Here is a 20,423-nt window from a genome sequence, read left to right as displayed (position 1 = left end):
TTCTTGTATACATCTGTACATCTGTAACCAACTGTTGTTGCATGCGAACATGTGAGAATGGATGAATGAACAAACTCCAATATCATTCTGTACCCCATAAGTATTCCCACATATGTTGCATTCAGACCTGATTTGTGAGACTTAGTTCAGTTCTTGGAAGCCTGGGGGGGGAGAAATTAGTAGATGGGCTTTGATTTGGACCTCATTCTTTAGCCAGTTCACTGTGGGATACCTGATAGTGTGTAACTGAGCAAAGCAATGCTGGGAACACATTATGGTGGAAGCTGCTGCCTGCATCTGTTTCTGATTATCTCCCTTATGTACTGAAATTGGCAGTACATGTGTGCAATATGAAGTGTTAACAAAGGGGTTTCTACGTAGGATTATTCTTCACTTTCGTCACAATTGGTGGTGCACAATGTGGTTTGAGTTAGACATACAGAGAATAATAGGAGATCTTGCTGTTTTGTGAGATTTTGACAAGCCAAGTGCATTTATAAGGAGCCCCTATAGATAGATATTATATACTTTGTTTTATGATTTGTGCTTTATTCTGTCTTTAATAATGTAAAAATAGAAAGAGAAGTCTGTATATATTTTATCTATAGATGTGGATTATTGCACTATATATTCCAAAGATCTATTATCACTGTTAACAAATCTATTTTTTATTAGTGAGGATATATACACTCACCTAAAGGATTATTAGGAACACCTGTTCAATTTCTCATTAATGCAATTATCTAAACAACCAATCACATGGCAGTTGCTTCAATGCATTTAGGGGTGCGGTCCTGGTCAAGACAATCTCCTGAACTCCAAACTGAATGTCTGAATGGGAAAGAAAGGTGATTTAAGCAATTTTGAGCCTGGCATGGTTGTTGGTGCCAGACGGGCCGGTCTGTGTATTTCACAATCTGCTCAGTTACTGGGATTTTCATGCACAACCATTTCTAGGGTTTACAAAGAATGGTGTGAAAAGGGAAAAACATCCAGTATGCGGCAGTCCTGTGGGCGAAAATGCCTTGTTGATGCTAGAGGTCAGAGGAGAATGGGCCGACTGATTCAAGCTGATAGAAGATCAACTTTGACTGAAATAAGCACTCGTTACAACCGAGGTATGCAGCAAAGCATTTGTGAAGCCACAACACGTACAACCTTGAGGCGGATGGGCTACAACAGCAGAAGACCCCACCGGGTACCACTCATCTCCACTACAAATAGGAAAAAGAGGCTACAATTTGCACAAGCTCACCAAAATTGGACAGTTGAAGACTGGAAAAATGTTGCCTGGTCTGATGAGTCTCGATTTCTGTTGAGACATTCAGATGGTAGAGTCAGAATTTGGCGTAAACAGAATGAGAACATGGATCCATCATGCCTTGTTACCACTGTGCAGGCTGGTGGTGGTGGTGTAATGGTGTGGGGGATGTTTTCTTGGCACACTTTAGGCCCCTTAGTGCCAATTGGGCATCGTTTAAATGCCACGGCCTTCCTGAGCATTGTTTCTGACCATGTCCATCCCTTTATGACCACCATGTACCCATCCTCTGATGGCTACTTCCAGCAGGATAATGCACCATGTCACAAAGGTCGAATCATTTCAAATTGGTTTCTTGAACATGACAATGAGTTCACTGTACTAAACTGGCCCCCACAGTCACCAGATCTCAACCCAATAGAGCATCTTTGGGATGTGGTGGAACGGGAGCTTAGTGCCCTGGATGTGCATCCCACAAATCTCCATCAACTGCAAGATGCTATCCTATCAATATGGGCCAACATTTCTAAAGAATGCTTTCAGCACCTTGTTGAATCAATGCCACGTAGAATTAAGGCAGTTCTGAAGGCGAAAGGGGGTCAAACACAGTATTAGTATGGTGTTCCTAATAATCCTTTAGGTGAGTGTATATATATATACTTTTGTGCAAAGGTTTCAATAACTTACGCCAGAAAGATTTATTCATTTGTATGACATCCAACAGGAGGTGAAAAAAAGTCAAGGATTTAATATCTAAAGTACCCGGTACTGAGAGCATAGTGTATATTTATATGGATAACATTCACCTCCTTTAATCCTTCCTTACATTCCTGTTATTGTACGGTTTGCCAGCTCCTTGATGTACTAAAGCTCAGTAATATTTTTCTCTGACAGGTCATGTCTTTTCTGTGTGGACGTTTGCAGGATTAGTTCAATTTTAGATCACTGTATACTGTACCTTTCATTAGAATAATTTAAACAATAAACAAAAAAAATATGTAATATCATATCAGTCTGAAAAGTATTAAACTTTTTGCAACAGGCTTCAGAACAGGCAATGCACGCCAGAGTTAAATGCGGCCCCCCGGGGGGTCAGTGAGAGGGACGTGTCTGATGGATATTCTGAATGTCCAAAGGTTAATGTTGGAATCAATATTAATGAGAACCCTGCAGATAGCAATTAGTAGCACTCAATATGATCAAACGGCTGATATATCAGGAAGACCATGAACACATTAATATAGCAAGACGGGGGCAGGGGGGTGGGGTGCAATCAGTCATATTGCATTACTGCTGAGACTTGGGAGGCTAGTTTTAAGATGCACGTCTCTGGGGAGAGAGGCAAGATACTATCACAGGGAGGGAGTCGCTCTCTGGTGTGAAGGAATTTAAAGCACGCATTGACTAGAATATCTTTGTGCCGCTCAGGAGACAATTTGAGAACAATTTGGACGAAGATAATTTGGCTGCATACCTGAGGAATACAGGACTGGAAAGTGTTTTGTCGCTGGGTATGGTGTTCTTTTCTAGAGCAGGCGTTGATTCTCCTGGATGCTGGAGTTACGCCAGCATCAGTTACACCTGATTCATGGCTCTGTTGAAGTTAATTAATTCCAATTTAAACCATGGTTAAGGAATTGCTCTAGCTAAACCGAAGGTTCACTGTTCTCTGTATTGGAAACCCCTCACTATAGTCATTTTGCCATAGTGACACATTAATAACAAGAGCAGTAACAAACCTGACTGAATGATTCTGTTGGGGCATAATATTTCAAATTTATAGGAATACTACTGGTAACAATAAAATAATTGCCACAGAATGGAATATAACTGTGTAGAAATGAAATATCTGAGCCTGGCTGAATGCCACATCACAGAGCCTAACTGTGTGGATCAAATCAATCAACGCGTCATTATTTTGTGAATCAAATGTCTTTACGTACTAGGAGTGTTCAGTGAAGATATTTGTAAAGACCGGCTAAAGCTATCTCTTTCCCACTCCCACTTTACAGACCATTTTTTCCTCATGCAGCAGGTTTAACAGTTCTGACTCACAGGCACATAAAACAGGATTATAAGCATTCCTTTCCAAGAGCAGTTATTCCGTTCTGTGTTAAATTGGGTGCGGCAGTCGGTGGCATGGCTGCACTGAACCATTTCTCCTTAGGAAAGCCATCTCCTTCAAAACTCCTGCAAATAAGCCATAGTGTAGTTGTGGATAAGAATGTAAAGTGTACTCTGAAGAACTTGCTTCACTTATTTTTGCTCTCAATCTGTCTTCCTTTTTACTGGGCAAACCTACAGTATCCGTGCTAGCTGAAGGGTTAAGCATATCTTAAGCAGAGGCTCTGTAAGTCTGAGTCTGTTGTCAAAAAACAGGCTTCTGTGTGTTATTCCACACGGCAGCCCGACACAGACACTGGAAAAATCATCAAGAACCGCCGGCTGGAGGGAGCCAAGACAAACAGTGGAAGGCCGTTATGTCGCTGGGAGTGTAGTCAGTAGCCCAAAGGGGAAGGGGCCAGCAGGCCATTGGGACAAGATCATGTGACCCATTCAAAAGCCTTTGCAGGATTACGCCCTTCTTCTCCTTTGAGGCCTTTTTGATCTGCATACACTTCCTCAGAAACAAAGGGAGTTCAGTGATTTTATTTTTAGATATATATTTTTTAACATTTTGACAGAAGCTTGGAACATAAATAACGGTTTCTCATCACCACATTGAAAGACCACTTTTGTAAGTCAGAGGGAAGACATTTTGAGGATATGTTGAGATCATAGAAAAGACGGCAGCTGTGAAAAGAGCAACGTCACACAACGTTCTGCTGTGTCAGGCTTGCGAAGTCCTCTGACGAGTGGAAATTAGTGAAACCCCTATGAATACACTCACAGAGAGTTTTCAGGATCTGTGGGCAGCCTGCCATGTTTGTGTGTGGAAGAAGCAAATGATCGTGCAGATGGACTGGAGCAGAGCTGGGTCATATTTTAGCCCAGTGCACCACCTGTCACTGCCCTGCCAGTCTTACGGACTCCCTGCTCTCACGCTGGCAGGCCTGTGTTGGCTCCAGTTCCAGCTGCACACTGCTGTTTCACATCCCGCTTTATTAACGTGCCACCCTCCCCCAGCTCTGGCGCTGGTAAATAAAGAACCAACTGTTCAAAAGGCGAAATTCTTTATTACTCTGGTTCCGGGTTAGAGGTTGGGTTATGCTGTCTTAATTTCAGGGTGTTGGGATTAGGTGTATAGGTTTAGGAGAACAACAGCTCTACGCCAGTCTATAGGACAGAACTGCTTCAGAAATCGGTTCTACCCTACTGTAGTTACAGCCTCCAGAGTACAGCCAACCTCCGTCTCCAATTGTATTGACTGAGGTTTCATGCAGAATGACAATGGTATAGTGTTACCTGGTATGGCTATGTCAGAGGGTTTCTCCAGTAAAATTCAAACTTCTGCCTGCAGTGTTAACGAACATCTGATTCCCTCTAGTGGAAGAAGGGATATCTACAGTCTTGTCTCTGTATAAGTGCATACATTGTTTTCAGGTCAGTTGAAAAATAAGAATACATCCTGTAATATAAATTAATAAATGGAATGACCAGTATTTATTTGTAGCTTATTTTTAGTAGTTGTATTCTTTAAGCTACAGTAGTATTTTAGGCCTGACTCCTAAGCAGGTTGACTTTGCCTGTATTTCAGGGGGAAGGGAGAGAAGGAGAGCAGGAGGAGGAGGAGGAGGAGGAGGAGGAGGGAGGAGAGAGGGTTGATGAGGGTGATGAGGAAGGCAGGACCTCCTCCAGTGAGATGGATGAAAACTTTGTTGATGAGGAGCCGCCCTCCCCAACGCGTGCCACCCTGCTTGCTGCTCGGCTCCGCGCCGCTGCCCACAGCTTCCTGAGAGACCTCGGCAAGGCCCTGGCAATCACCCTGCTGGCACTTGCAGGTCAGAGCCACACACACACCGCGTGTTTCATGATGTACCACAGTACTTAGGGCAATACCAGAACGAAATGTGTTTTATCTCAGTGAGTACATAGTGCCATTGTGTTTTGGTGCTTTTGATTTAAATAAAACACACATACAAACACAACAGAAACAAACAAATGAGCCATTGTCAACATTTTACTTTCTATTCTGTTCTATTCTACTTTCTATTCAACATTTTACTTACAATTCAAATGGGGAGTCTGTGGGAAAATGCTTCAGGGAAAGAAACCAGGACAATTGAAATTGTACATGAAAGAGAGGTTTGTGCGTTACATGAATTCAAATTAAAACAAATAGAAGTGGAGTCTATCTAATGGTGTGCCATGATCTTATGTTCCTCAGGCATCACACTGCCCTCTGCCTTCTCCGCCATCTACTTCCTGCTGTTCATTGGGGTGTGCACCTGGTGGGCCTGCCACTTCCCCATAAGCCCCCTGGGCTTCAACACCGTGTGTGTGATGGTGGCCTTCTTTACGTCAGGACACCTAGTCTGTCTGTACCTGTACCAGAGCCCCTTCGCCCAGGACATCTTTCCCCCAGCCAGCCTTTGGGCCAGGTCAGTCAGGGGTGGGCACTCTTCCTTGCAGATTCATCACTTTAGTAATATATATTTTTTTTTTTTCAGGTGACAATAGCTTATCTCTGGGCATTAGTAAACTTGAATATGAACCCTGGTGGCAGAGTCACCAAGTAAAAGTTCTCATACCCATACTGAGAGCAGAGAAATGGTGTAAAAGCAGAGCTATGTGTGGAATGTTATTGGCTTAATGTGTTCTGGAATACAGATTTTTTAGAATGCCAGGGAAGGCTGGCACCTGTCACATTGCCATTGGCACAGCACTGTCCTCAGGCAGTCCCACTGGAAGCCCCGACAGATCTGTTGCCAACATGGCAGGCTCATGCTGCAGATAACGTGGCCTGCAGATGTGATCAACAGAAGGGCCTCCGTCTCCATGCACAGAACTTTATACTCCCTGCATGTGACCATTTATAATCTCACAGCCTTTTGGAGAGACAGCTAGAACCGTTCATTCCAGATGGAAATAATGATACACACACCATATCATAAAATAACTCTGTTCTGAAGTTTGAAAACATGAGTAAGATGTGTCACTGTTTGGTAGGTATAAACAGCCAATCTTACATGCATGTATGGGTAATAAACTAGTCTTTCTATTAAGTGTACAATGTCTCTTCCCTCAGACTCTTTGGGCTGAAGGAAATGATAAAGTATACCAACTGCTCATCCTCCAATGACCTAATCTTGAACAAAGATCATGACTGGCCAGTTTATGTCAACCCTGGGATTCTCTTCCTCCTGTACATCACTGTTGCGACCCTTCTGAAGATGGGAAGCCATGTTTCCAGTGAGAAGGTACTCCCACCCTTCCCTTCCTTTCCATCTTCGTATCTGCCAGGGCTGAAGCACACACTTCTGATGATGAGTTTTCAGATGCAGATTCATAATTTCCACACACTGACATGGAATAGGTTCATTAATGTGATAAAGCTAAATCTTATTGCAGGTATCCCAGCGTCTGCCTTCCCTGGCACTATAACCAGGCCATGTTTATCTTATAATAGTTGAGTTGATGAATGGGGCTCCAGTGCCAAGATCTGGGCTTGTGGTTCTGTGTTTTTATAACACAGGAGGTATTATTGAATTTGTTTATCATTATGTGAGTTTGCTGCTTTGTTTTGACCTTTCAAAATGTAATTTAAGATTGTATATATGAGAAAAGTACAGGATTGTGTAACCAGAATCCCAGTCACCAGTTGCAGGCTCTGGTTAGTATGCCTCAGTTTGGCAGGAAGCCTGGGCTGCACTCCACGAACTGAGGAGGATGTTGTCATTTCCAGAAGGCCAACTTGGAAGCAGAGACTGCCAGGGTGCCACAGCTGGCTAGGGGGGAAGAGATGGAGCTGAAGTCAAGGGGGTCAAAGCGGCAGATCAGTGAAGACGAGACTGAGGTGAGTTTGATTTCCTGCAAAGAAGACTGGCAGCACCTTTAATAGTGCGGACTGAACTGATAAGCAAGGTTAATATTACTACCCATAAAATGATGGGAATACTGAATAATTAAATTTAAACTTTCTCAAGACTACCCTTGCATATGAGTTGTAGTGTTTTGGCAGACAGTCAAGGCCTGGCATAAAGATCACAGACAGCGCAAAACTATTTCATGTGATGTACAGACTGCTAGCCTATTTTAAGGACAGCAAAGAAATAGATCATAATACTGGATGAAATCGAATGTGTTAATATATTAATAAAATTCATTAATTATATAACGTAACTCAAATTTCATAAGTGAAGTTGTTCTTATTTTCATGCTCATTTCAGCGAATGCTTCTGTCAGCCAATGAAACACCAGGATCTGATACAGAGGATTCTGGTGCTCAAGTTGTCAACAGCTCTAGTCATCAGGACCTGGGTGAGCCCTTCAGTGTGTTATTTTATGGGTGATGTGTTTGATCAATGTCTTCCACAGCTGTATCACCTTGTTTTGTACCTCAGGGCCCAGTGATGTCCCTGGTGGATACAATGGGGATCATCCTCTCCAAGTTGTGGGGAGGATGGTCCTGCGACAGAGCTATATCTGTGCCCTCATTGCAATGATGGTAATTCATATAATTTCAAATACTCTCATTACATATTGTTTTAAGCACTTTCAAATGACAGGACTGCTGAAGAAAAATAAATGTTATATTTACTTTGGAAGCTTTGGTTGATGTGACCACACATTGATATTTAATTTAATTGTGTAACACATCGAAATAAAACCTGTATTTCATTCAGTCTTGTTGGGCCTTAAGGTCTCTGCATTGGCAGCACTGTGGAGTAGTGGTTCAAGGTTGTGGGTTCAAATCCTAGGTGGATCAGTGCTGTTGTACACTTGAGCAAGGTACATAACTTAGATTGCTGCAGTAAAATGCCCAGCTGTATAAATGGGTACAACTGTAAGTCTGTAACTGATAAGAGCATCTGCTAAATGACAAATAATGTAATGTATGTGCCAACTACTCATCTTGTCTAAAAAATATTTTTAAAAATCGCAAACACAACCAGTGCCATCTTAGCAAACAGCACCACAATGGCCCCCTGTGTCTGTGTCTGTCTGCAGGTGTGGAGTATCACCTATCATAGCTGGCTGACCTTCGTGCTCCTGCTGTGGGCCTGTGTCATATGGATCCTACGTGCCAGACGACATTTCGCCATGCTGTGCTCCCCCTTCATCTTGCTCTACGGCCTCTCCCTCTGTAGCTTGCAGTACGTCTGGGCCATGGACCTGGAACACGAACTGCCCCAGAATGTAGGAACTATGAGCCTCAAACAGCTAGGACTGAACCGCTCCAAATATGCCTGTCTGCCCCTGGGAGCGATGGTAAGGGAATTGCTGCTGTCTCAGAGAGACACTCAAGTGTTCTAAAATGGTAAAATACCAATGGGACTGGGAAACCCAAACTGTTTTTCAAAAAGGAAAACATTCCAGTCAGCACTAAGTAAGGAACTCTCTATAGACCATTACAAATACATAAACATAAACCACCAGATCAGTATTTCATTCTAGGAAAAATCAAGTCTGTGTTTCTAATCTCTTTTCAAAATTGTCATCAGTGTAACTTTTATTTATGTGAATATAGATCTTGCCAGATAATATTTCCATAAATGCCAAATATTTTATCCAACTACCCAGAAGGTACTTTGTGTAATTGATGTACATTACTCTGAGATGAGTCTCAGGATTGTTTATTAAGTGCCCAGTCACTAACGTAGCATTTATTTCTACACAGCTGCTCTACACGCTGACCTTCTGGCTTCTCCTGCATCAGTCTGTGAAGGACAAGTTTACCAGGAAGAAGACTGCCTCCGTACCATTACTGGAGGTCACTACGGGAGTTGCTGGTGAGCTCTCAATGTAGATGTTGATTCATTTTTTTTTTTTTTTAATGGCTCTTGTAATGTACATGTTCAGTCGTGTGATATTTGATTTTATTGAAGATTGTAATTTCCTTTTGCAGTGGCTGCGGAGAGCAGTGGGCGGAATGAGTCTATGCTGAAGGTCCTGGGTGGCGGGGTGATGGACTGCTATGCCAAATACTGGATTTACGTGTGTGGGGGCATGTTTATTATGGTCAGCTTTGCTGGAAAATTGGTGGGCTACAAGATCATCTATATGCTCCTCTTCCTGCTCTGCCTCTGCGTCTACCAGGTAACTCCTTAGGCAAATAACCTCAGGAATCCCGCACTTCTGCTCTGTGCTTTACCCTAATTCTGAGCTCTTCCACAGATATACTACACACTCTGGAGGCGACTGCTAAAAGCCTTTTGGTGGTTGGTTGTGGCCTACACCATGCTAGTGCTCATCGCTATCTACACCTTCCAATTTGAGGACTTCCCTGTTTACTGGAAAAACTTCACTGGATTCACAGAAAACCAGTATGTGAAATGTATTACATAGACCGATAGATTCAGTGATAATTTATTATATATCATTTAGCTTCAAAGACATGTAAAACAACAAAATCGCACAGTTTCAGTTAGATTGGATTTGATGCCTCCAAAAATAAAGAACTGTCTTGATGATGCTCTCTGCTGTGCTCTCCCCAGGCTGTCTGACATCGGTCTGGAGACGTTCGAACTGTCAGAGCTCTTCACCAGCATTCTCATCCCTGGCTTCTTCCTGCTGGCCTGCATCTTGCAGCTGCACTACTTCCACAGGCCCTTCATGAGGATCACTGACCTGGAGCACGTGACCCCACTCTGCAGGTACAGATCCCCTTGGCTTCCTGCCTGTGTATCTTTCTATCTGTCCATCCTTCCGGGATGATAATTCAAATCTATCTATCTATCAGCAGTTAGTGCCCCTATATCTGTTTCTCTGTTTGCGTTTCTACAAGTCTGCATGCCCCTCTGGTCCAGTGTACGATTCGACACAGTAATGGCAATCTTGGTATTGGTAATGGCATTTGCTTTTTGTCTGCCTTGGCATGTTTCTCCACCACGTATTTAACAGGACCTCTGGTTGGTTTCTTACACAGGAAAAAACCTGGCAGCGAATCAAGACTCTTGGAGGGAATAGATGGGGAGGGACTTCCAGAGGGAAATCCCGAAACTGAGTTGGGAGATGACCAGTCACAGGATGAAGGTGAAGTAAATCACAAAACTCAAAGAAAGGAAGGATTTGAAACTAAATTGTTGTTGTTGTTGTTGTTGTTGTTGTTGTTGGGCCGCAGTGTGGTGTAGTGGTCAGGGCTCTGGATTCCTGAGCGTAGGGCAGGGGTGGGGAACCTTTTTCCTATCAAGGGCCATTCGAGTGTTCACAAATGTGTTCATGGGCCACAACCTTAATTAATACACCTACATCAAAACATTAATACAGATGAAACTTACATTCTAATGCAAGAACAAATCACTTTTTTTCTAAACGCACACACTGCAGTCAAAACATAAATAGCTATATAGCCTACAATAAGCAAAAAGCTCAAAAACAGCATACAATAAGATAATGAAACAAGTGTAAATGTAAATATTGGAATAATGCTCAAAAGCAATATTTTATAGTTCAAAAATAACTGTTGCATTTATCAAAACATAACTGTAAACTAAAGTAAACATTTTCAACACTGTAAACTTTTTCAACATACAAAGCTACAGTCAATAAAATCAGTGTATTTCAATAAACTATTTACTATATATATAGCCTGCATATCTGACAGCTCGGGACAGTCCACACAGGACACGTTTCTGCACTTTCCCTGCATGAGCTCATACCTCACACTGCATTTTGACAGCCCTCTCCAGGTGAACACTTTTACTCCACAAATATATAGCATTGCAATAAATACTCCTCCGCTGATAATGTCCATGCATCATTATTTTGTGTGCGATGTGCTGCGCTATTGCACTCTGTATTACGTGCAGTAGCAATCGCGTATTGATCAGTAGAGTAAAAGCACTCGCTGCCATTTGGACCTGGCGTTTCACTCGCAGTGTTTTCACAACACTGGCACAAACCCATAAATGATCCGCCATTCGCAGTATCACCGATTCCCTTGAATCAGTCATGTTCACATACACGGCATTTCCAAAACGAGCTCTCTTCAATCTCTGTCTCCAATCCATGTTTATTTGTGGGGTAATCACTGTATCCACTCAATCTGACAACAGTTGTAAGAAAACATCTATAATGCTGTACAATGCGTGTTTTTCAAGCACATGAAAAACTGTAGACAGGTAGACTCTATTGTAAAAGGCAGGCAGCATTATGGGTTATATTGAGTTATTATGTATTTTAATGACCGGTGAAAATAACCTGATTTTGACTATTCTAGGTAAATGTGTTTATAACTTATTTATTTTTGTGTTTATGCAGTTAAAACGCAGTAGAGATGTTTATTACATAAGCTCTGTGCTTCTAGTGTTAAGTGTATGTCACAGAAAATATTTTTTTCAAATGGACTTCAAATGTTTGAAAACAATGAAAACACACTGCTCCTTCCTCAGCATGTTGACGTACAGTCAGTTCTCATGTATTGGTGAAGACATACGGTATATACTTGTTGTTCAAGTTAGAGATATATGTACTGTCATGGTAGTTCAGGTGATTGTGCCTTGATTGAGCTCTGTGAGTCACTACCTGACCAGCATTTTTGTCTCCATGGCAGATCTGCCCAGTAAATGGGGCCTGGTTATGGACCGGTTGATGGTTCTGTTCAGGAAGTTTTCAGAGATCCTGAGACAGGTGCAGGTGTTCATATGGAGGACACTGGAGCTGCACATCCTCAAGATTGTGGCTTTTTTCATCATCTGGGTGGCTCTGGGAGAGGTGAGACTGAACTGGGATTCTCCAGGGCAGATCAGCAGCAAAGTCCTTGTGTCAAAGACAACAGTGATGTCATTCTTGTATCTCTATTTACTTCACAGATAATTTCCCCCTAAAAGAGAATATCCCTCACAAATCATATACATCATCCTGAGATTGAAAAATAATAACCTGAAAACAATGCTGAAGTGTTCTGCTAAGATTGAAAATTGCTATGGAAATTATGTTGTGTGTAACTGTTTCCCTGTGCTCAGCCCTCTGTGATGAACCTGGTGCTGGTGGTTCTGTGGTCCTTTGCCATGCCCTTCTCCCGCTTCCGTCACATGGCCTCCTGTCTGTCCACTGTGTGGGCTTGCATCATCATCGTCTGCAAGATGCTCTACCAGCTGAGCATTGTCAACCCCATAGAGTACTCCAGCAACTGCACCAGGGTGAGGCTGCACTCAGACATGCATGATCAGTACACACTTTTCATAAAATAAGGCATCCATAATGTTTGTCTATTTGTTCATGCATCCAGAAATTAGGAGATATAAGATATCATAATCATTAACATTTTAATAACCACTCTGAAACGTTTGTGACACTTCCCCATTTTCCAAAGGTCCTGTATGTTTACTGACTAAATTGAACCTACTTGTTATATGGCACCCAGCTTTTCCATTCAGAATTTAAATTATATTTTGTCATTTTAAATGACCAACTTTTCCAGTTTACTGTATTGTATTGAACACCGTCCAATATCTGCAATCTGGACTCATAGTTTTTCTCTCTTCCTGTAGCCTTATGTCAACAAAACCAGTCTGGAGGAGAATGAGATGCTGAACTCCACCCTTTACAAGGATCAAGTGGATCCGGCTAACTGGTTTGGGTTCAAGAAAGACACCCCTGTCCTAGGATACATCAAGGTAAGCTCTACACCTGTGCTCAGCAGACTGGTGCCTGGTTCCTGGTTAACTCTCTACTCAAATTTTCTGAGCAGATAAAAGGCAGAAACACTGAAGATAGGAAATGGTTAATCGTTTTTATCACTTGAAAGTTCCCCTTTTATAGGACAGCTTGGCTAATCTTAACCAGATTTTATTTCTAGATACTAAATTAAGTAACATGAAGATTTATTTTAAGGGCAGAAAAATCCTCATATATGGTATGCCGTTTTTTATGTGTTTGTCCTGCAGAACCACCTCCTGATACTGATGTTGCTGGTGTTCGAGGCCACAGTGTACCGCCATCAGACTCACCACTACAAGCAACAGCAGATTACTCCTCCGACCATCCAGGCCATCTTTCCACTTGCCACCCGAGAAAACCTGGACCAGGGGCTGCTGAGTTGCCTCAAGTACTTCCTCAACTGCTGCTTCTACAAATTTGGCCTGGAGGTGCGCCAGCCTGACCAACAATGAGCACTAACGATTACACTTACTGTTTCTTTTTCTCTTTCTTTTGTTTCTTTGTTTTTTTGGTTTCTTACTTTCTTTATTTGTATCTACAAAGAACATAACAGCTTAGCTATTCATCTACAGAAAGACAAAGAACAACAATTTGAGATCTCCAAACGAATGATTTATAACTGTACATTTCAGTGATTTTGTGGAAGTTAGAAAACAAATCAAGTTAAGAAAAGTTCTATATTTTCTACTATTGAGGCTGTTTCATTGCTTCCATGGAGTTTGTGGTTCTGAAGCCCCTGTTCCCACCCCCTAGATCTGTTTCCTGATGACCGTGAATGTGATTGGTCAACGTATGAACTTTCTGGTTATCCTGCATGGCTGTTGGCTGGTGGTGATCCTGACGAGGCGCCGGCGGACCTCCATTGCTCACATCTGGCCCAAATACTGCCTTTTCTTGGTCTTCTTCATGATCTACCAGTACATGCTGTGTGTGGGCATCCCACCAGCACTCTGCATAGGTAGGAACAGTACAGTCATTTACAGTCAGTTCTGATTATGCCTGTTGTAATTGTCAATCTGCTTCACAAATGAACAACATCCTAAAATAAGTCTGTGTTGAATGTGATTCCTGTAGATTACCCCTGGCGTTGGAAAGGTGCTGTCACCATCAATTCTGCCCTGATCAAGTGGTTTTATCTGCCGGATTTCTTCACTATCCCCAACTCTAAGAACCTCATCTGTGAGTCTGTGGTACCCTCTTCTTAATTTTCCTTTTCATATTTAAAAACAACTGCTTACATGAATGTTTAAATGAGTAAGGGAGGTAACTGCAATTACATTCAGCAACATCCAAAGCCTCCTTCCCAGTTGTGAAGCCCCACTTCCTGTCCCTGCAGATGATTTCCTACTGCTCATGTGTGCCTCTCAGCAGTGGAAGGTGTTTGAGGATGAACGGGTGGAAGAGTGGATTGTTTTGGCTGGGGAGAACCGGGATGAGATCAACCCCATGAAGGAAAAGGACATCAACCCTGTCCCCAACTTCATCAACTGCAGGTATGCTTTGGCCACCTCTCCTCAAGTTAGTGCAGACATCCTTTTCACAAAATCATTCATCCCAAGCTAGTTGGGCTTGTTGTCATTTAAGCTTTCTTTCTCGTTGTGAAAAAGACTGCATGCTTCCTTGTCCACCATATGCTGCAAAGCTGTAGTTACAGGTTCTGTGTTTTTTTGTGTGTCTTGTCAGGTCTTACTTGGACATGCTGAAGGTAGCTGTTTTCCGCCACATGTTCTGGTTTGTGCTGGCTGTGGTGTTTGTGACAGGTGCCACACGCATCAGCATGTTTGGCCTGGGCTACCTCCTGGCCTGCTTCTACTTCCTGCTGTCTGGCACTGATTTGCTTCTCAAGACTAACAAGACACGGTTGGTGCTGTGGGACTGCCTCATCATGTATAACGTTGCCGTCATCATCTCCAAGAACATGCTCTCTGTGAGTACATTGGACCACACTTTTAAACTGCACACTGCCTTATATAAAATGCTTAGCGGGGTGAATTATATTTTAACGTGTATGAGATTCCTTTTCTTAATTAAGCTGCCTCAGTTCACATTTTGGAGGGAAGTACCAATGTACTGTATTCATACTTCATTCAATCAAACATCCTGTAAAGTTGTACTCCAGACCGCCTTTAAATGTAATATATGGTAGCAATCTGAGAATGGTTTGTGGAAATTAATGTATTTTTTTTTCCTCCACTGCTATCTAAAGAAGACTGATTTTATTGTAACATATTTCCAACCACGTTTTATGCATAATTAGTGCCATCCTCCTGAAGTGAGTAGAATGAGGTGAATCAAGCTGCCAATGGTGGACCGAACAGACTTACTGATTGCTCTCTGGTGCTGCAGCTTGTAGCATTCCACAAGTGGCACTTCATGATTAATGAAGCATCTGTGTGTTCTCCTTGCAGCTCCTGGCCTGTGTGTTTGTGGAGCAGATGCAGGCTAACTTCTGCTGGGTCATCCAGCTCTTCAGCCTGGTATGCACTGTCAAGGGCTACTACAACCGTGAGTACATAAGAGACAAGGCAGCATGGACTGATTATCCCTGTGGTTTCTGTGAGGCAAGGTTTGCTTGAAAATCATGTTGAGAATGCATAGCTACTTTTGAGTTGTTCCTTTTTTTAAAGAAAAAAAAGAAAAAAGTTTGTGTTGTCTTTGTCATGTTCAGCAAAGGAGCAGAAGAACGATGATTGCGTGCTGCCAGTGGAGGAGGCTGGCATCATCTGGGATAGCATCTGCTTCTTCTTCCTCCTGCTGCAACGGAGAGTGTTCCTCAGCTACTACTTCCTGCACATCACAGCAGACCAGCAGGCCTTGGCACAACAGGCATCCAGGTGAGTGAATTGCCCACCCCCTTCCCAACACAGTTGGGGAATCTGGTACCACCCACATTAGAAAGCATTTGCATCATCCTGTTGTAACCATAGAACAGTGGCAGAACAATAGCAGCCCCTATAAGCCTTTACATTTTTGCAGGCTTGCACCCCCTGTAGTGATCCATGGTAATGCCACACCCCTATCAGGTCAAGGTATCTACAGGCAAGGGGTGGGGGGTGGTTTGCTGCTGAGGTGTTGAATGGTGGGGTGCTGCTACCAAAATGGATGGGCACTCCTGTTTAAGAAGCACTGTTCTATAAAAACATCTGCCATGTCTCGTACCCACAGAAAGAGCGCCTCATACCACTGGTTAAGAACCCCTGCTCTAAGCCTTTCCAGCGCAGCTTTCGTACAACTGCTTAGTTATATGATTAGATTGATGATCAATTAACTAAACAATGGGTGTGGTAAAACCGTGCAAATGAATTGATTTTAATGGCCAGTATTTTACTAACCCTGCTTCAGTAGAGTACCATATTATGTAATCAATGCAAACATCTGTGTGTTCTCAGTGAGAGCTGTGGTGCTAAGGCCCTGCCCTGTTGTGTGATCTTTTCCTCACAGGGGCTTTGAGCTGTTTAGAAACAGCATTGTAAAGAGCATGAACTTCCACCGCCAGACTGAGCAGAAGTCCCTTTCTCAGTTGAAGAGACAGTGAGTGCCACCCGAAATAATTCCAGCAGTGTTTACAGGCCAAGTCTTATGTCAATATTTTTGTATTTTGTCTTCATGAAAAATCATATTGCTTAGAATCATGAAGATGACAGTGAGGTGGTAAGTTGGGCATTAAAATAATAAATAATAGTCGTTCTGGGAACTGACACTATTTGTATCTATGCTTTGACAGCCCTTTAGTGATTGAGGATGGAGTTCGCTTGAGTACAAGTGGAATAGCAGCCAGTAGTGATACGAATGCTTTTTTGTGTAGTTCTTCTCATATAATAATTACAGAAGAATGATCCTGTAAAGGTATACAAGAACTGACTTTTTTAAGGCACAATATATGTATAATTTAACTAAAATGCTTATTTATCTGCAGAATGGAACGTATTCGGAGCAAGCAACAGAAATACAAGGAGGGTAGTCATTCTTCAGATACCAAGGCAGAGCTGCCTCCAGGTACAGACACTGAATCCCTTTGAATTAGGAGCGGCCGATTTTAACTATCTCACAGGGGCTAAGTGCCCCTTGGCTATAACATTTCTGAGAAACGGTGCTGAATCTGGGAACAGATGTGCTGCAGCATGTGTGTCCTACTGGGTAATAAATTCAGCACAATGTTCTGTGGTTTCCGAAAGGTGAGTGGGAGGGCCCATATGCTGTGTTAATGTCTTGATTTCTAGTTACATTATCATTCAAATCTAAAATGTCAGATACAGAACAACAGAAACTACTGAATATATCAGTGTATTGTGAAATAATTATATTTAATGTCTTGATTTTCCTCTGACTTCTTTCATTGCAGCCAAATCAATGTTTTTGTTTTCTAATGGCCATGCTCCCCTGCTTTTAATCACTAACACTGACCCTTGCTTTAGAAGCTTTGCTGTGCCTAGTGTGCAGGACCTGCAGACTTTTCCTTCTCAGTGTTAAACAGCCAGCTCACTTGTGTGTGGCAGAAAGTCATCAACACCCAGCCTTCAGCTTTGGTCTGAGTTTCCTTTGCCAGATATAAAAGCCATGCAAGGGGAGCAGCATGCTTAATTCGGCAGATTGCGTGCTATGCTGGCCAGATTGTGTGCTACACTGGCATAGAGTACAACACTTCAGTGTTTTGAGCTTTCAGTTGCAGTTTGGAGTAGAGTTTACTTCAGGTCTCCAACTTTGTATTTTACCCCTTGCTTTCTTAACTTCTGTAACTAAGACACTAAAATCCTTAAGGGAAACAAAGATCAGATTTGTAAAACAAGAGCTTTTGCTAAAGAAGTTGAATCTTGTAGTCTAAGAACTAAAAGCCGGGTTACAGTGGAGCCCTTTTGGACTTAAGTGCCTAATTTTTACCAGCATCCCCTGGCATAACCTCATACCTAAAATATATTGCGATCCGCATAACTTACGAGCTGAAACTTTGTACGCGCATTAATTATAAATCTCCGCCAAGCTCTAGGCTTTTTCCAAGATATGCTGTGTTGTGTTATAAAAGTGTCCAGAGAGGACAGAGTGTTTTTTCACCACTGAGCAAGCAGCTGGCCTGTCTCCTGTTTGACAGAGCAAGAGTCGGACAGAAAGGCCTCCAAGCAGAAAAAGAAGTGGTGGCGTCCCTGGCTAGACCATGCCACAGGTATACTGTGCTGAGGAGACAGCGATCTCACCTCATATGCTCCTGCCCCAGCCTGTTTCATACCTGTATGTGTATGTGTATGTGTATGTGTATGTGTATGTAGGGTTGGGTTACTTTTAAAAAGTATTCTGTTACAGAATACTGATTTTGAAAATAATATGTAACCTAATCCAATACATTACTCCAAGTCAGTAACATAATCAGAATACTTTTAATTACTTTTGGAATACTTTTTTCCCCTTATTAAAAAACAAAAGCAGTTGAGTTCAAGAAGTGAAACAAAATATACATTCTAATATGGATGACATATTGAAATTGTTTATTTTTACCCACAGTAATTAAGATTTGCATCAGTTTAATTTCTTGCATATTTATACTTTCCATTTTGTAGTAGTTTATGCATATTGATGTCTTACCTTATTTTAAGTGATATCTATCGGTGTCTAAATGTGTAAAGGTTTGACGTGGAGATCCTGAACACAAAGTTGGTTAAAAAGCACCGCACTGACTAGTTTATTCAGTTTTTGTCATTTGTTTTGTTTTATACTATGAACACGTTGTATGTTGTTATTTTGGTATTATTTATTTATTGTATAAGTATTTAATTGTTAAGGTCACACAGCCAGCTAGGATGCACAGGGGCTATTTGTTTACATGGATTTATCTAAAACTTGGATAGGATAACTTATTACTGCAAATACAAACTATCTATAACGTTTTTGGTTATACTATGCCTGTGCTGCCATTTTGCTTATTATGCTTTCATAAAATGTAATTATTAAATCGTATTTATTATCATTTTTATTAAAATGCATATTTTCTACTCGCATGTCAAGCATAACTGTATTACAGTTGCACACATTAAAAAAATTAAATCTTACCTCCAGATGTTTTTTTTAGATTTGAAGTTGAGTACTTTAGAACAGACAGTAATTGTCCCATGGTAGGCACATCTTGCACTTTAATATTTGTTCAATTTTCTTCCTTTGAATGTGAACAATTGCCTGTACTTCGAGTTAAATCCTTGCTAACACACAGTGTTGCCACAATGTTGTAGAACTGCCTCTGTCTAGGGACGCGCGCATAAAAACAATGTTGGAAAAATAATACACGTGAGCCCCTTCAGATTCCCTTACACTTGTACACTTTCATATAAATGACCTAAAAGTAATCCATAATCTCTTTAATCTCTTACTCTTTTAAAAGTATCGGTAATCAGAATACTCGTCTGACAGGAGTAACTGTAACCGGAATACAAGTATCAAAATTCTGTAATCTGACTACGTAACGCTGCTACTTGTATTCCGTTACTCCCCAACCCTGTGTGTGTGTGTGTGTGTGTGTGTGTTATTCAGTATTGTTTTGGTGCATCTCTTTACCTGTTTGTGCCCTTTCTGAGTTACTGTCCCTGCTGTGTGAATGTGTGAGTGTGTTTAAGGTTGTCCGAAGACTCCCATTCCAGTTTAATTTTAGGCCACACTGTGAGTTACTCACCCTAATTACATATTCCTAAGACCATGACCTGAGGAGCCCTGAAAATGATTTGAAATGAGATTCCTGTTGATTAACTTTTTTTTTTTTAATGGAAGTGTTTGGACTTTCCCTGATGTTTTTTATTTTTTTTATTTGTGACCTTAATTAACTCAATGAAAATTAAAAAAATTTCATGCCAAAATGTAATTAAGAACAATAATTACATGAAACTGGGCATAACTATCATTAAAACAATTCAGTTCTTCCTCCTCTAATTCTTACTATTTTAAGGTTTTACTGTATTACTATCATAACTACCAAAGTTTCTCTTTCATTCAGTCTTTATAAATATGTAACAATATGTATCATGTAATTCTAGTTCATTTTAATAACCTTTAAAACTGTCTGTAGATTTGCAGGCATATTCTCTTATTATTTTTACCACAGATAGACAAAAGTGTTTTCTTGTTTTCCCGAATCTTCAGAGCTTCAGATGATGTGTCAGTACATTTTCTTTGCAGCTACAAGCTTTGTCCTTGGGCCCTGCCAAGGAAGTGTTACTGTGATATTTGAATGCCAAACCAAAGCTTCATTGTCCTTGGGACGATGTGTGTGACAGGCTTAAAGCAGATTCAACTTCAAAATTATATCTTGCCTTTGGCTATTTTTATCTAATTTTTCTTGGTGATTTCTTAGATTTCTCGGTTTGATTTCTCATCATGAAGCATCTGTGAAGTACAGGTTCTGCAATGGTGTTTAAGAGCCAAT

At 41.5% G+C, this 20,423-nt stretch overlaps 1 protein-coding gene across 1 annotated transcript in view; it reads left to right on the top strand.

The window, feature by feature from the left end:
- The window catches only part of piezo1 (piezo type mechanosensitive ion channel component 1 (Er blood group)), a 71,919-nt gene that overhangs the window by 41,508 nt on the left and 9,988 nt on the right, over window positions 1–20,423 (top strand). The window contains exons 6-30 of the mRNA XM_066713742.1: window positions 4,959–5,202; window positions 5,589–5,802; window positions 6,450–6,621; window positions 7,107–7,217; window positions 7,591–7,681; window positions 7,765–7,868; window positions 8,372–8,632; window positions 9,042–9,153; window positions 9,270–9,460; window positions 9,539–9,687; window positions 9,859–10,017; window positions 10,290–10,396; window positions 11,916–12,076; window positions 12,328–12,504; window positions 12,856–12,981; window positions 13,252–13,452; window positions 13,778–13,982; window positions 14,099–14,203; window positions 14,361–14,517; window positions 14,708–14,951; window positions 15,433–15,529; window positions 15,693–15,858; window positions 16,466–16,555; window positions 16,941–17,020; window positions 18,111–18,182. Coding sequence (XP_066569839.1) covers window positions 4,959–5,202; window positions 5,589–5,802; window positions 6,450–6,621; window positions 7,107–7,217; window positions 7,591–7,681; window positions 7,765–7,868; window positions 8,372–8,632; window positions 9,042–9,153; window positions 9,270–9,460; window positions 9,539–9,687; window positions 9,859–10,017; window positions 10,290–10,396; window positions 11,916–12,076; window positions 12,328–12,504; window positions 12,856–12,981; window positions 13,252–13,452; window positions 13,778–13,982; window positions 14,099–14,203; window positions 14,361–14,517; window positions 14,708–14,951; window positions 15,433–15,529; window positions 15,693–15,858; window positions 16,466–16,555; window positions 16,941–17,020; window positions 18,111–18,182 — 3,796 coding nt within the window. The remainder of the gene's footprint in view (window positions 1–4,958; window positions 5,203–5,588; window positions 5,803–6,449; window positions 6,622–7,106; window positions 7,218–7,590; window positions 7,682–7,764; window positions 7,869–8,371; window positions 8,633–9,041; window positions 9,154–9,269; window positions 9,461–9,538; window positions 9,688–9,858; window positions 10,018–10,289; window positions 10,397–11,915; window positions 12,077–12,327; window positions 12,505–12,855; window positions 12,982–13,251; window positions 13,453–13,777; window positions 13,983–14,098; window positions 14,204–14,360; window positions 14,518–14,707; window positions 14,952–15,432; window positions 15,530–15,692; window positions 15,859–16,465; window positions 16,556–16,940; window positions 17,021–18,110; window positions 18,183–20,423) is intronic.

This window comes from Amia ocellicauda, chromosome 9 (assembly GCF_036373705.1).
Source record: "Amia ocellicauda isolate fAmiCal2 chromosome 9, fAmiCal2.hap1, whole genome shotgun sequence".
Classification (NCBI taxonomy): Eukaryota; Metazoa; Chordata; class Actinopteri; order Amiiformes; family Amiidae; genus Amia; species Amia ocellicauda.
Note: the sequence above shows the minus strand (reverse complement) of the source record. Positions and strands in the feature narration are given on the sequence as shown.